This window comes from Antennarius striatus, chromosome 6 (assembly GCF_040054535.1).
Source record: "Antennarius striatus isolate MH-2024 chromosome 6, ASM4005453v1, whole genome shotgun sequence".
In the NCBI taxonomy this organism is placed as follows: Eukaryota; Metazoa; Chordata; class Actinopteri; order Lophiiformes; family Antennariidae; genus Antennarius; species Antennarius striatus.
Window position 1 is genome coordinate 19,658,980 of NC_090781.1, and position 15,705 is coordinate 19,674,684.

At 42.1% G+C, this 15,705-nt stretch overlaps 1 protein-coding gene across 2 annotated transcripts in view; it reads left to right on the plus strand.

The window, feature by feature from the left end:
• Positions 1–3,516: 3,516 nt before the first annotated feature.
• Positions 3,517–15,705, plus strand: part of veph1 (ventricular zone expressed PH domain-containing 1) — a 57,386-nt gene continuing 45,197 nt past the window's right edge. Inside the window, exons 1-5 of one of the 2 annotated variants that reach the window (XM_068318099.1) lie at positions 3,517–3,689; positions 8,384–8,668; positions 9,640–10,164; positions 10,310–10,528; positions 13,149–13,323. In XM_068318099.1, the coding sequence (XP_068174200.1) occupies positions 10,027–10,164; positions 10,310–10,528; positions 13,149–13,323 (532 nt within the window). In that variant the 5' untranslated portion in view covers positions 3,517–3,689; positions 8,384–8,668; positions 9,640–10,026. The remainder of the gene's footprint in view (positions 3,690–8,383; positions 8,669–9,639; positions 10,165–10,309; positions 10,529–13,148; positions 13,324–15,705) is intronic. The other variant, XM_068318097.1, reaches the window with a different exon arrangement.

The following is a 15,705-nucleotide window of genomic DNA, read 5'->3' on the forward strand; positions in this document are numbered from 1 at the left end:
TACACCGAAGGAAGTCCCGCCTCCCAGCAACTCCTAACTTTCTGTAACCCCGCCCACAGAGTAGAAGATCTGTTTTGATTGGTTGTTGGAGTGGTCGATCAAACAGCAGCGCGTCGTCCTCTGACAAAGATTTGTTGTAATCCTGTAATGATTTACTGAATAACTGCAAAAAATTTGTCATCTGAACTATTTTTTTTCTAAAAGCAGGGTATTTAAAGCAGAACATAACTTGAAAATAGAATAATACAATTACACTGAAGGGATTTACAAACACAGCTTATTCTTGACTTTTCACAATGTATGGATTCTACTAAAAAAAACCTGTTTAGCGACACACCCCTTGTGAAAAGGCTAGAAATACAGGAAATGCAACAGCTGGAACACTATGGTATGGACATTGAACAAGTCATGGGGGAAGTATTTGCCCACCATTCTGTAATGGGTGTCAACACCAGCATCACATACCCATAGGACAGAAAACAACAGTCGGTCCACACCCTGGTTAACTATAGCCAAAGGCTCCCTATCAGGACTGACCGGGGCCTCTTTAATGCCTGAGGTGTGACAAACTTCAAACCTGGTGACCTAACAACAAGCTGTGCCCAGTTTCTTGGTTCTGTTTTGGCCGCTGACCTGAACCACATCGAACACATGTTTGGTTTGCGATAATAAGTGCAGCAGCATCAACATCCTGCACAGAGACAGTTGGCATCAGGCCGCCGTTCCACATTACCAGAGGTTGTGTCATCCAAGGATGACATGGAGGATTAGTGCTACAGTCAATGGTGGGGACACAGGTTGTGTAATCTGAATAAGAATAAGAATTTAGGTTGATTTCATACAAATTTGTGAATGATTACATTTAAAATCTGTGAGTTTGTCACTATTTACTGTGTTGATCAGATTGAAATTTCGTATGAATGACGTTAAGCATGTATTTAAAAGTAACAGTATACCACAATATGGTGTCAGCAACCATTCAATCCAGATAAACAATATCCAAAGCAATTACTCACCTGTTTCCATGTTAGTCTGGATTTCTTATTTAAAGCAGGATTCCAATTTTTTGGGAGGACTCATTTAATCACATTTACCACAGGCTTCCTTTCAATTTCACTCAATATTTAATTTTTTTTTTGGAATTGTGATCTAGAAATAACCCTCCGAAACAGAGCAGTTGTAATGGTGTGGCAGTAGCTCAGACCACCAAGTCTTGGTGTCTGGGCGCTGCTAGTTCACTTCCTGAGTACTGCCGAGGTGCCCCTGAGAAAGGCACCTTCTCCTTACAAATGAGAGCTGCCCCCCACTCTACCTCCCATTATCTGCATACCCACAGGCCCCGTGTGTGTGTGTGTGTGTGTGTGTGTGTGTGTGTGTGTGTGTGTGTGTGTGTGTGTGTGTGTGTGTGTGCAGGCCTGCACGATATATTTATATACGTGTGGGGAAAAAAATGAATTTCCCTACCACGAATATTAAAGGACTGATGTATTTATTTTAAAAAAAACAAGCGTGTCTGAACATGCAAGGATTTTTTCAAGGCTTACATGACTTAAACAATTCATGATAGTCAGTGTGGAAACATACTGACGCCATCCCCTTTCTGCTGATTCTCATGCACAACAGCACCATTGTCTTCAATGTCTGGGTCTAATTTTGACACACAGTCTGCACACACAAACAAATTGATTTCACCTCACAATTCAAACGCAACAACAAGTACTGTTTTTCATGGACTGGGCCCCTCTGGGATCCCACCATGACAACAATGCTGGAGATCTCTCCACAGGATCATGGCACTACTAACTGGCACTATTCACTGCTCACGTACAAACCCTGTTATAGTTTTTGATATTATAGTTCATTTTAGTGACTTCCACTTATTTACATGCAGTTAGGCCTCTAATTGAAGACACGGAGGGAGGTGAACGAGCCAAAACCTCAAAATTAACAGCAAAATCCCAATATCTAGTTAAAATAGAGCAATGTATGCCCAGTAAACCTGGAGATATAATGTACCATCGCTATTCCACATGACACAGCCAATTAAACACAGAAGCAAATAATCCCTTACCCTTTAAAAAAAAACAGTTTGCTCCTGTAAATATCTTTGTATCTATCTACATGTGTTCTTTCATGTTAGAAAAGACAACATGCCATTTTTGCTCCATCAACGACATCACAAGTGGCCACTAACAAACGGTTCACATCAGAGAAAACGGAGCTGTGTGCAGCCCTCTATTGGTCTCGGTTGGATTATGCCCAATTAGGTAGCCACACACTTCTGGTTTACATGGTATCCCAACACAGATTGTCTCTGTTGTCAGCAGCTGACTGCTATTTGACTTCGAAACCAGCACAGTTTTTGTTTTTTACTTTGTATATTTATCTCCACGATACCAATATTTGCATAATCTTTTGCTATTTTTTAGCTGACACATAAAAATAAGGATGGGACCAAATTCACAATGGCCCTGTTATGAGGCATGAGACGAGGAAGTCTGACACTGCTATCAGACCGGATGCTTCTTATCTCTGTCACAGCAAACATTAAAATTATCACCCAATGAAGACACTCAGTGGCTTAAAGTGTAATATCAGGCTCAATGCGGTATAAAACGTGAGTAAATTCCATAAAGACGTCATTTGTGAAGTACAATTTTTTATTCATACTTATGAATGATAAAACATACAAAGAACAATAAAACAACATAAAATAAACAGTGTTGTACCGTCTAAGAATGTTTCAGACAATTTCTAACACTCTCTCTTGGTCAGTCAGATTCAATATCCAAGCGCTCCTGTTTTAACAGGATTTATTCTACTGTTAGGAATAGTCAACATATGTCATATTCTTATGTGCAGTATTTTTAGATTTCTCCATCATGCTCTAACTGTCTGTGTTTTGCTGATCTGTGCCAGCAGCCCTAAAAAAAATCACATGCTTTTGGTTTGAGGACAAAATTATTTTTCACACCCTGGAAACTTCAGTCGTCTTTTCAGGCTTCATGTCTAACAGATGGTATCTGGGGAAATGCCTCCACCTGCTGATCACATGGCGGCAGCGGCAGTTACACGCTCAATAAATGTGTGTTTTGTTTTGTTTTTTTAAAAGTATTATAAAATGAGTGACATTTACTGAAAAAAATGGCCTATTGACAATCCCATATATTTTTACTATTATTATTTAGTTTAATTTTCACATAATAATAATAATAATAATAATAATAATAATAATAATAATAATATAATTATTACTATAATTATTATTAATGTCAAAAATTCGGCCTCAATGAAAAATAATTTACGAGATTACATTTTTTGATCAAACAATTTGCATTTATGTCTGATTTTCAAGTATTTAATTTGTCTGTTTACTTTATTATTTTATGTACAGCTTTTCTGATCCATCACACACTTTAAAGATGTGGAATACGTCTTCAGACTGTGCGGGTGGGGGTCCGGTATCGCGCTCCATCCACCTGTTGTCTTGACGCGCTGCTTTCAGCCGCGCGGTGGCGCTCTTTCCTGCGGCAGACGAGGATGAACACAATTGGCGCTCTGTGGGGGAACTTGAAGCGGAGCATGGGCAGTTGGAGTTGATATGTGCCGCTTCACACGGCCGTTTTGGAGGTGTCTGACCGAAAGCTCCACGTCCAGCGTCGGTGCGTCCTTGTCCTACGCCGTCGCAGGTAGGCTGTCCGACGCCGTCGGTGTGTGTGGATTCGAAGCAGGCGTTGTTCTCTCCTTGCTGTGGGGGGTTTTCTGTCGGAGACGCAGAAACGCGTCGCCGGTTTTAATCAGTGAATTCCGACCGCGTTCTCTGAGGAAAGTTAAGTGGCTGAGGCGTGTCGGTCTCTCCTAGACGCACGGATGAAACACATTCACACTGGAAATGTTAATGCGGATCATTTGGAGCGGTGTTTGGTGACTTGATTAATCGCGTTAACATCGTTGACTGCGTTTGTTGGCTTCAGCGGGAATGGAACGCACAAAACGTCGATAAATCATAGCCTTGGGTTCGGTGGGATTCTGGAGGCGCGGTGGATTTATTCCCCTGCTTTACCCAAACGATCCGCGCTTTTTGTCGCTGAAAAGATAGTTGAGTCGTATGACTTCAGTTTATTCTATGCACTCCTCTTAATTCTCCGTCCGCCTCAAGTCCGCTGTTGCTGGGAGAGGACGGGGTGGGGGGGTGGGTGGGGTGGGGGGGCTCAAGGTCACAGACTTCTGATATTGACAGATGTTGACTTCTCAATGACGCCGGAAGGACTGTCCTGAGCTGTTATCAGATTGTTATTTATGGATATTACATTGGCGATGCGTGAAGTGAATTTCCTGTCAGACTTTCTTTAAATGACTCCTATAAGTCCATAAATCAATTTTATCTTTTTTTTTTTTTCATTACAGGGTAGAACAGAGCCCCCGCCCCCCCCCCCCCACTACATTTATTTATTTCAGATCATCTAGTTTTTGTGTGTTTTTGGACTGGATTGTCTTTAGTCATATGTCTGAATGTTGAGGTCCTGCAGAAAGTACATTTACACCATTACAAACCTCAAATCCAAACATTTGGACCCCGTGTAAAACTGAAATCTGAATTTTCTACTCAACTGAACACAATGCAAAGACATAAAAATGAATATATAGAGTCTCTGTGAAGTTTCATGTTGATTTTACATCAGAAAGAATTAGCAAATTCTTGCATTATGTTATTTTAAGATAGAATAATAAATCCCTCCAAAGGCCGCCCAAAGTATAACAACAGAATCATCAATTTATGATGTGTCCAACATTCCTAGAGTTGTGTTTTGCTATGGAACAGAAGATCGGCCTTCAGAGTCCTCTTTAAAATCATCAGTCCATGGTAGAACGAACGATAAATGACTGGTTTTATGTGGCACAGCTTTCAGCATCTTTGTTTGCATCGGGCTCGTGGCGTTGATCGTGAAATCCAGCCGTCAAGAGAAGGAAGTTGGGGATATTTTTAGGAAACATCTTGATGTATTGAGGCGATGTTTTCCACGATGAAAGTGATAATTCATCCTGAGTTGAATCGCATTAAACCCACTTGCTCACTCAGGAGACAGGAAGCCTGGATAACAAGGAGCAGGCAAGGTAATGAAGATATTTCTAGAAGCATATTAAACATGCAACATTGAAATGCAATTCATTTATTCCTTGAAGCCTGCACCAATGGGTTGCACCGTAAGCCGAAACTAGAACGGGCTTCTGTTGAGCTCTCGGGGTGAGGCTCTTGAGTCGGGGCTGAGGGAAGCAGCGGGGAGCAATGAATAATGAATGGTTTAGAAAATGTGTGTGAATGTTAGCTGTAGAGTGTGGCGCTAATGCACTATTCTCACCAGAGTTCTCCTTTCTGCCGTGGAAATCCTCTCAGCAGTCGAGCGGCTGACAGCAAAGCAGAGCCTAAGAAGGACCCCCCACCTCCACCAACCATCCTCCTCATATTGGGTCGGACTCACATTTGTCGTTTCTGCCTGCAGAGATGAGACGCACACTGACATTTAAAGAATGTCTCAGATGGATTTGATTTCATTTTGCAGAGCTGATCTTTTGGAATCTCCATGAGGTGGTTAGATTTCAATCTGCATTTTGGTAGAGGAATGCTTTTTGCAGCTTTGGCTGAGGTGTGCACTTTGAAAGTGTCTTTGTAGTTTCATTTGTTTAAAGGCTTGTTTGTTTCTTGCATATTAATACTGGATTATAAATGTAAGTTATTGCTCTTGCTGTATGGCTTTTTTTTCTTCAATTTAATTCTCCCTAATTATAAAAAATCTTCAACCACTCTCTAGTCACCTTTGCAGTTTTCGTACAGACCCAGCTAAACAAACAGGTTTAGGATTTAGTGTGCACTTTTTTTTGTGATCTGTCCGGTTGGACGCTGTGAATTTACAAAGGAAAAATGTTTTTAAGGTGAGAATGGTCACTTTCGTCACCAGATGATGCCTGCAGACCTTCAGCAGCAGCTCTAATTTAGTGGGAAGCATTACTTGATAGTTCCATCAATGAGTTAAAAGGCTGCATGTTCGTGACGGATATCAGTCTGAGTGCGTCTGATGGTTTCATCTCTTCACCTTTTACAATATATACCATACCTCATTTCTCTGCAGATCTTTATCCAGATGTGTCATTTCATGTGTTTCGGTGGTCCAATTCTCCTAACTGGTTCACAGCGATCGCTCTCCAGAGAGAATACATCTACTGCTTCATTTCTCTCTCCATACTTCCCACTCGTTATCCCATCTCTACGTGTATTTTACAGTAGCTATTTTCTCCTCTCCTGTCATACTGTAATTCCCAGGCGTTGCTCAACAGCTGCATAACTGCAGGGCATAAATAATGGAGAACTTTCCCCTTGTTCCCCAACACACACATGTACAGTATAACACAGTAACTCCTACAGTGTGTTCTAAGCTAAACCTCTGGGGTCCAGCTCTCAAGACATCTTAACCGAGTTCTGAGTTTCCAAAGAGGACCTCAGGGGATCGCTTATTCATCTTTCTTATTCATGAAATCCACGGCTCTGTTATGTAACTGTTTGGCCCAGTTATTTGGAGCGACTACCAGTGTAAGTGGCTGTTAATCATACCATTAATAGTATTAATGGTATGACTCAAGTCGTACCATTAATAGTATTAATGGTGTGACTCAAGTCGTACCATTAATACAGACCAGGGGTCTCTGCTCATTATCATCACCATAAGAAGTGTTTGGGAGTCTAGATCACAAAGGATGAGTCAAGTCGGATTTTCACGATCAGGTAATTTTTTTGTTTGTCACGTGGTGTCAGCTTCTGCCAATGGTTGGGGGTGGGGGCTTCTAACATAATGACTCTTAAGATGATGCTTTGGTTCTTAAGGTCTTTGTTCTTTGTGTTTACGTTAACGTGCTAAGCTCTTGATGATCCAGAAGTCATTGTGACACTGGAGCCTAATTTTGTGTGATTTCAACACTGCGTCTATTCATGAAAAGGAACGGCCCTAAGTAGAGAACATGCCTTCATTAGATCTGAACAGCCGACACATGCCTCATCCCTCCACCCAGGTAAAGAAAAGAAAGTATTGAGTGCTTTCGTCTAGCTCAATCAGTCCTTTATTATTCAGGTTCTTTATGGATATTCAGATGGCAACAGGTGCCGTACATGCTGAGCAGAGCCGCTACGGCGTTCTGCACCAAGGAAATGAACTTTTATTCTTTTCTGAAAAGAGGCACGTATTTAATAAAACATTCCCCACTATCACAAAGTCCATGTGACCCTGTAGCTTCAGTAAGGATAAGTGGAACGAGACTAAGTCCAGAGGATGAATTTTCCTGCTGCAGATTTGAGGCAAGGACACGTTTATCTTAATGAAGCGAGATGAGGGACTTCAAACGGGTTTTTGATAAGCAGATTTCCAACAGGCAGCCTCTCATCCAAACCTCCTCCTTCCAGAGGTAGGAAATAATGATGTGTGAAAGAAAGAAAGAAAAAGAAAGAAAGGAAGAGGAAGAAAGGAGAACAAAAAGAAAACTGTGGAATGCAGGACTGTCGCCTTCAGTCTCCCTTCATTCAGCTACTTTCTAAACTATTTGTGTGTGTGTGTGTGTGTGTGTGTGTGTGTGTGTGATGCAGACTGAGCAGGTGCACATTACACAGAAGTCTAGGGCTGACTGAGCAAAGAGAGAGGGAGTGATGGGGGGGGTACGTCTTGTCGTCCTACAAAAGACTCAGTGTTGTCTCCCTCGGTGAAGACAGTCGTGGCAGCGGTGGGGCAAAGAGGCAGAGAAAGAGAGAGGCCCTTCGGTCACATTGTCCTCACATAGCCCCTAAACTTCTCACCCCCCCCCCCCTCTAGCAAGACACCTCCCCTCCTATAACCCCTCACCCAGTGGCCCACAGGGTGAGAGCGGGAGTGTTACGCTTATCTGGATTTCACTGGAGGAATGTATATTGTCAAAATATTATGCTGTTATTATTCTGTCTGAATTATGAAGCGTTTAAAGTGTGTATGGCAAAATACAGGTGTGTGTGTGTGTGTAAGAGAGAGAGTGTCTGTGTATATGTGTGTGTGCGAGTGTGTGTAAAGGCTGCATTCCTGAGCTTGCTGAGCCGTAGCCGGGTGATTAATAGTAACTAGCTGATTGTTTAAGAAGTGAAATTCCTCTGGCCCGTTTTCTTTTTTTTTCCTTCACTCGCTCAGCCCAGTGGTGACATAGCAGGAAGGAATACTGTGTGTGTGTGTGTGTGTGTGTGTGTGTGTGTGTGTGTGTGTGTGTAAAATGTCATCACATAAGTTCCTTGTCCTCTACACGACTGTGTGTGACAGATAAATGTCTTTGCTCTGTATTTATAGCGTTTGCTTTTTTTTTGTTGCTTCGGTAACAGCAGCCTGGCTCTAACCAATGAGATTCCTCGTGTCGTATCCGGGCAATGGGCAGCTCTCCATAGTCGTCACTCCATAGTCGTCGGCGGCCTGGCAGGAGAGATAACAGTCTCCCAAAGTGCTCCGCTTTGTGCTGTCCTTTGGTCCAGCTCCAATGTGACTTTCAGGGAAATGGCGTGACAATGAGATGATGTCTGGGTGTGCAGGAACAATGATGGGAGCAGACCAGCTTTGGGCTTCTTTTAAGGCGAAGGACCCGATTGTCTCGGGATTGTGTGAAGCTATAGGTATAATACATTTTGGAGACTCTCGTTGATTGTATTTCTGTGTGTAATATTTCCCTCTGCCCCGTTTAAACCTTTTTTTAATGTTTAATTGAGGGTCACGGAAACAGAGGTAATGGATAACACAGTGTTTCAGAATTCCCTCAACTCTGACTTCAAGGCTGGCGATTCTTTATTTCCAACCGTAAGGTTAATTTCTAATGGTATCAAAGCATCTGGTCTCTGAAACTTAAAAACATAAGTGTATAAAGAATACAATAAATGACATTATCATGTACATCCTTCATGGGAATGCTGAACATCTTTGATGACAAGGTGAAGTTGAGCTGATGAGCTAAACAGGAGAACATCGGTCGAAATGTCACCAAGGCTGCATTTTAAACAAACACGTCTGAAAAACTGGAAATATTCCCAGGGTGTGTGTGTAATATGGTGGGTCTGTATGGTTTTGCAGCAGATATGTCACACATTACCAAGGAATCAGTTATGTCACATCATCACATATTAACCTGTTCTTGCCGCCCCCATAAAAAGAGGGGGAAGACAGAGAGAAAGTCAAAAGTACATTGATGGAGGACGACAAGGATGGAAAATGAGGAAAAGCTTGCTTACTTGCTTTCATGCAGAGGGTTAAACAGGATGATTGATAGCGCTGTGTGTGTGAAGCCACCTCCAGCGGCCCCTTGTCCAAGCCAGAACAGACAAGCTTTGTTTCAAGTCAATGTCAGAACAAACAAAAACCAATGCCGTTCCAGACTGCAACATCCCGCCACACCCCTGAATTCAATATTTTAACCTGACCTACTTGAATAGATCAAAGATCAAAGCTTGCATTTACTGTTCTCAGACAATTTGTCCAAATTGAATCATTGCTAGATAAGTGTCCCCAAAATTCATTGGCTTTCTTGTTGTTGTTTTTTATTTATTAATGTAACTGTTTTTTGACAGACTATCATTGTTCTTCTCTCTTTTAGGCCTTGGCTGTAGAAAGACTCCCTTTCTTCGAAGTATGCCTCATCTACATGGCAACAGACCTCAGGCAAACTCTGAACTTACACTGTCACCCAGCCCCCAGTTTCCAGGAATGAACTGAAAAGCAATTTTATATTTAGTAATCAATATGATGATTCTAAATGATGATTCTAAATGTATTAGTGGTGTTCTCTGTTAATACCTGTGGTTATTTCACCAGCTAGAGAACATTACTGGAACCATCATGCCTAAAGGTAGGCCCTGCATTTTAAGAGGGTCTTACTCTCCACGCCAGTAAAACTAGGTAGAAAAACACCATGTTAGATGTTAACCTGGGGTCTTAAACTGGGTCACACCAGTCCCAAACGTAGTCTAAAACCAGAACCAGGATGCACCAACTGTTCAGCCAGGTGCTGGGGCAAAGGGATCTGTCCAGAGCAGGGGATCTGTTTTCTCTGGAGGACTCAGAAATCGAAGACTGTCTGTCTCAGGCTCTGGATCAGATCAAGGTCATCTCCTGCTTACCGGTCAGTAGGTAGAACCACTGATGGTTTAATTTATCTAAAATGTCACAGAACTAGAGTCAGTGTTCCTGATCTGTTGCCCCTCACTCATTTTCATTTATCGCTGCATCTTTAAACGTGCGTTTTCTCGCTGTCTGCCATCCGACAGGACTATCTGACCAACGACAACGACCAGGCTGTGGTGGAGATTTGCATAACACGCATCACAACCGCCATAAGGGAGACGGGCACCATTGAGCAGCACAGCACGGCCCTGGTGGGGCTGTGGGAGTCGTGTCTCGAGCACAACCTCACCCCGAAAGGTGAAAACACAGAGGACACACCGCACGCCAAGATAGCTTCTGACATCACCAGCTGCATCCTGCAGGTATGTTCTGCATTGTGGCTTTTCACAGATGCATTTCTTTATTTATTTTGCCCTGTGGCACAACCTGCATATAGAGATCATACCTTTGCACATACCTGTCAACACCTCGAGCGCACTCACATTGTGTGTGTGTGTGTGTGTGGTCTGATTAATACAACCTGCCATTGAGGTATGCAGAGCATTTAACACTTTTTATAATGTCGGTCAGTATAAGCTAGTGATCAGTGTGGTTTAAACACTGATTTAATTGTTTATATTCCCACGGTTCAAACATATCGATGCTCATTTAACTTTTTTTATTTAATTGTTTAGTTTAAACAATTTAATAAAAACCACATATTTCAGGTCTCTACATATACATAGTGGTCCTCCCTAACCCTACCAACTCCTAGAATCTGGAAAACAAGGGACACTAATGTCTAGGAAAAACGTCCAGGAGTCAAAAAATGGCCTGATTAATTTTTTGCAGATGATGACGTACTTTTGGAGAAAGTAGGTCCACGGTTGCCATAGAACAATTAAGAGTTATATAATGAAAAATAAGAGTGAAAAACAAGAGAAAACTAAGAAAGAAATACTTAGTAACTAAGTTACTAAAAGTTTTATCCAACTTAATGTGATTCGCTCTCTGCCTGGTTTCCCTGAATTGGCTGAAATATGTAAAACATCCTCATTGTTGTCTCAAAGAAAGGATCAGTAGCCTATCAGTGCACGCTCCCAAGATCTCAAAAGACAAATTCATTCGGTCATTCAACATTTCTGAGAATGTTATTTCTGGTTTTTAAATATAAATATTATTACTTCCTTCTTCCCTCCATCCATCTTTATGTAGTCTTGGACCATTCTGCCTTTTAATTACATCCCGCTTCAAAGCGAGATGTAATTAAATGTAATTGTCAGTGTTTGTGTGTCCATCTATCCGTCCGTTAGTCCATCAAATATATTCGCAACCGTTGCAGATAGAAAGATGAAACGAAAAGCACATTACTCGGGCAGCAAAGGGGATGAAAATGAGATGATGACCTTGACCTTGAGAAAACTAGGTCAAATTTCAACTTTTGTACACTCAGAAACCAGATAAGATAGGAAGATGAGGCAGAAGGCCAGTGTAAGTAAGACCGTAGATCAAAGCTAGTACTTTGATCTATGAAAGTATGTCAGGGCACTAGCTTTGATCTTTGACCTATATGCAAGTAAGTCAGGGTTAAATTTTGAATTCAGGGGTGTCACGGGATGTTGCAGTCTGTGACTGCAATTTTTCTAGTATGAATCTGCAGACGCGCCCCCCCCCTTTACTCTTCCACTTAAACTCCCACAGAGAGGAGTGAAGTGAGCGAAATAGGACCCAAATTGTAAGCGCGCGCGCGCGCGCACACACACACACACGACAGTGTCTTCAGTGTTGTTTTTTAATATGGCCGGCTTGATCTGTGCAGGACTTAACTTTAAAGAGACTCTAATGAGATTAAATTCAAAGATCAGGAAGATAATAAAATCTGCATGCCAATAAATAATTGATCTAGTTAGATTAAAGATCATTTGCAGTTATCCAAACTTATCTGCTTGTGATTGAATAATGGATTTCTTGAGGACACTGCCACCATGTGTCAGAATAGAGGTATGACACATTCTGAAAGTTCTGTTGATGAGGAAGATTGAAAACGGGTTTAAAATAAAGTGTGTGAGTGTAGTAGACAAGTCAATGGTCAAACATACTACATGAAGCAGTGCCTAATTCCTTTACCACAGAAACCTACTTCTAGCATGTAGAATCATGTGTTCATGAAGTTATCAATGATCAATGAAATGCTTGTTTCCAATATTGGTAGGTGTATTTTACCTTATACCTTTTGCCTGTCACACATACTCTGAATTGGCATTATCTCAGCTGTAGCATACATGAACCACTACTTAATGCTCACCTCTAAATATATATTTCAACCTCCCAGATACTGTTCATGATGCAGATCTGGATCTACTTGTACGTGTTGGTGAAACAACACGAGTTATCCATGACTTTTTTCTGATCAAGTATTAGTAAAGTCAAATCAAAACTTTTTAAAGCCCAAAATTCACCCCAACTTGAACATCAAGACTGATGTTTTTTTGCAGGAAAAGAGGCCAATAAAGGTGACTAAGCATAGATAGAATGTGAATCAGCATCATCTCCCTTATCTCACATGCACACGCGCACGCACGTGTGTTCACGCACAATGTCTCAGTCTGCCCTGCTGAGGGAGCTGTTGCATTTCAGATCCTTTTCTCCTGCTTTGTCTTTTAATGCTCAGGCAGGAACAAACCTCTACATGTGGAATCACACGTTTCTTGGCTGTATCGTCCCTCCGTTTTTTGTGTGAGACGATCGAACATTTATCTGACGCACAGCTCACAGAACTGAGGGTACCGTCTGCTGTTTGACCAGTTACCTGTGACACCCTGTCAACCACTACTTTTGCTTCCGATGTGGTTTCATTCATCCTCATTTTTCTCACACATTTTAACGCTTTTACCCCCGATTGCATTTATTACTTACGTCTTTTTTTGTGTGTCCTTTTTGCTGTTGACCTGAGAGGTTACCCCTGGCTCCTTAGTCCTCCTCTCTCTCCTCGTGTCTCCTCAGAACTACAGCTGTCCGTCGGTCATGGTTCTGGCTGTCCCGGTAGCGGTGCGGTTCCTGCAGAGGGGGAACCGGGAGCTGAGCAGGAACATGTCCAGTTACCTCTCTCTGGCTGCCATCGCCAAGGCTGATCTGCTGGCTGAACACACGCAGGCCATCACCCTCAGCGTGCTTGGAGGTAGTACACACAACCACACACTCTCAGTGTTTTGTGTGCACTTTAATGAACTTTAATGTTATAAGGCTATCTCCACCAATGGGATCAGCTGATTTAGTGAAGTGTAAATATGATTTACTGATGCTTTCAGCAGTTGTAGGAGCAAACCACAGTCTTATGCTATCATGAGCCGTCATCAGTGAGGCTGTGATGATAATTTAGGATAATAATGGTTGTGAATGACAGCTCTGGTAAACTGTCTTTTCTCTAATGGCCGGGAAATGGGTAGTTATTGTGTAGAGAAACGTCCCATAACTTTGTGGTCCTCTGTGGATTATTTTGTTTTCGCATTTTTTCTCTCTACTTTAATTATCGCTTGAGACAATGTGAGATTCAACACGAGACAACGATTAGCACTGTCGCTATGTGTCCCACGATGAACTGACAACTCGTCCGACTCGACTGTGCTTCAGCCCCCCTACGGGTCTGCGACGGGTGATTGGTTGTAGAAAAATAAATGTATGTTAATGTACCGAATCAACCCTGCTCACAGGCTAACACGCTAACACATGATGTGAATCAAGTCACGTTGCACAAGTGTGAGATTCCTGATGGTGATGCTCCCTCAGTGTATGGCATTTAGTCACGATTTGGCCCTGAAGCATTGGAGGACATTTTAACCTCCTCCAAATGTTTTGGCCCATGCTGTTTTTTTGTTTTTTTGTTGTGTTTGTCCATCTGATTGTTCAAAAAAAAATTCAAGAGAATATAATGAAATGTTTTGGAGGAGTATCTCACTCTGAATGTTTTTCGGAGTCTTCACTGCAGGACAGATAACACCAACAATATTGTAGTCCGTCATAAATGCTGATGTAAACTGTCTTCATCAGTAACTGCTGGCGGCAGAACCTGCATACCATGCATTTCAATTATGGACAGTATAAAAGAGAGGAAAGAAATCAGCTGTATCATGATGAAATATGTAATAAAACGTCAAACCTTTTTTACCTTGGATGCAAACTTTAACTTTATTTTAATGTGCGTGAAAACTCCACAGACAGACGGCTTGGAGACGTTACGTCCTACGTTTTTTTTCCAGTATGTTGAACTGTTCTTTCCAGCAGGAGAACAGTCACGTTCATCACGCTGCAAAAAAAACAAAACTGGATAACATAGAACAAATGAGAAGTGATCTTGGAGAGAAAAGGGAAATTACCTGTCGGTGACACAAGAGGATAAATTAATTTAAAAAAAGTTCTAGGTGAGGAAAACATAACGTAAAAAAGAATGTATATACTGTACGTAGCTCTTGTTTCTAACACCCAATGAAAGCTGGCCTCGTTTGCGAGCCTGTACAGACCACGCAGAAGTAATAAAGGAGAAAAAGATGGGGAAGTAAACACCAGTTACAACCAAAGCTTCCAGTGGCTGTGGTCCAGCCGGACCGGGGGGGGGGGGCGTGATGTGAGTTCAGATTCATGTTTCCTTAGGGCAGCTTTCAATGCAGCGTAGGAGGTTTAAAAAGTTACCCCCTGCATCCACCCGCTCACATCCAACCTTGCGTTGCCTTTTTAACAAGCCTTCGCTTTTTTTCTCCCCCATGAAAACCTCAACATAAACACAACGCAACATAAACACAGTTCTGCAAACACACACACACACACAAACGCACATGTATGGCTCATAGAAGCGATGACAGATTAGCTCTTCTCTCTTCAGAGAAGCGAGATGATGTAATGGATTTGGGTGTCGGTACGACGGATCTACAACACGTGTGTGTGTGTGTGTTACGTGTTAAACCTGAGATCGTCACGTGTTGGATGACATTGTTTTGGCTGTGTGGTCTTCTATTCTTTCACGTACCTGTTTCATTTCAGTGTATGGCAAGAGGCGTTCCGTGGTTGCAGGATGTTGGCAGCGGGATACAGAAGGACATTCCCTTGTTGCCATGGCTCCACTGATGTGAAACGCTTAGTTACAACACTCCGACTTTTAATCATCACAGGCGGGCGGGTTCAGTCGAAGTCTTGAATGTGAAAGGTGATGTTTGTTTCGTAACAGGTCACAGTTGTAGAAACAGTTGGAGACTGTTCAGAGGCTGTAGCTGCAGGAGAAATGTGTGTGGCTAATGGGGCCGTGGCAGGATGTGCCGCGGTAAACTGTAAGCATATGTGAGCCAGAACTAAGAAATGTCTGCAGTCGGGGATGTGTTGTCAGTTTATACGGTGTGTGTCATCACCTTTTTATGCCCCGTTGGGAATTCACATTGCTTATGGCGTAGCGCTGAAGTGACAATCTGACGATTTAAATCCAAGGTTTTTGCATTAAAAACCAGAGGGTTCTTAACTTTTGAGCTAAAGAAGCTCTAAACTCATTCACATTCCTGAACGTTTTATTTTCAAA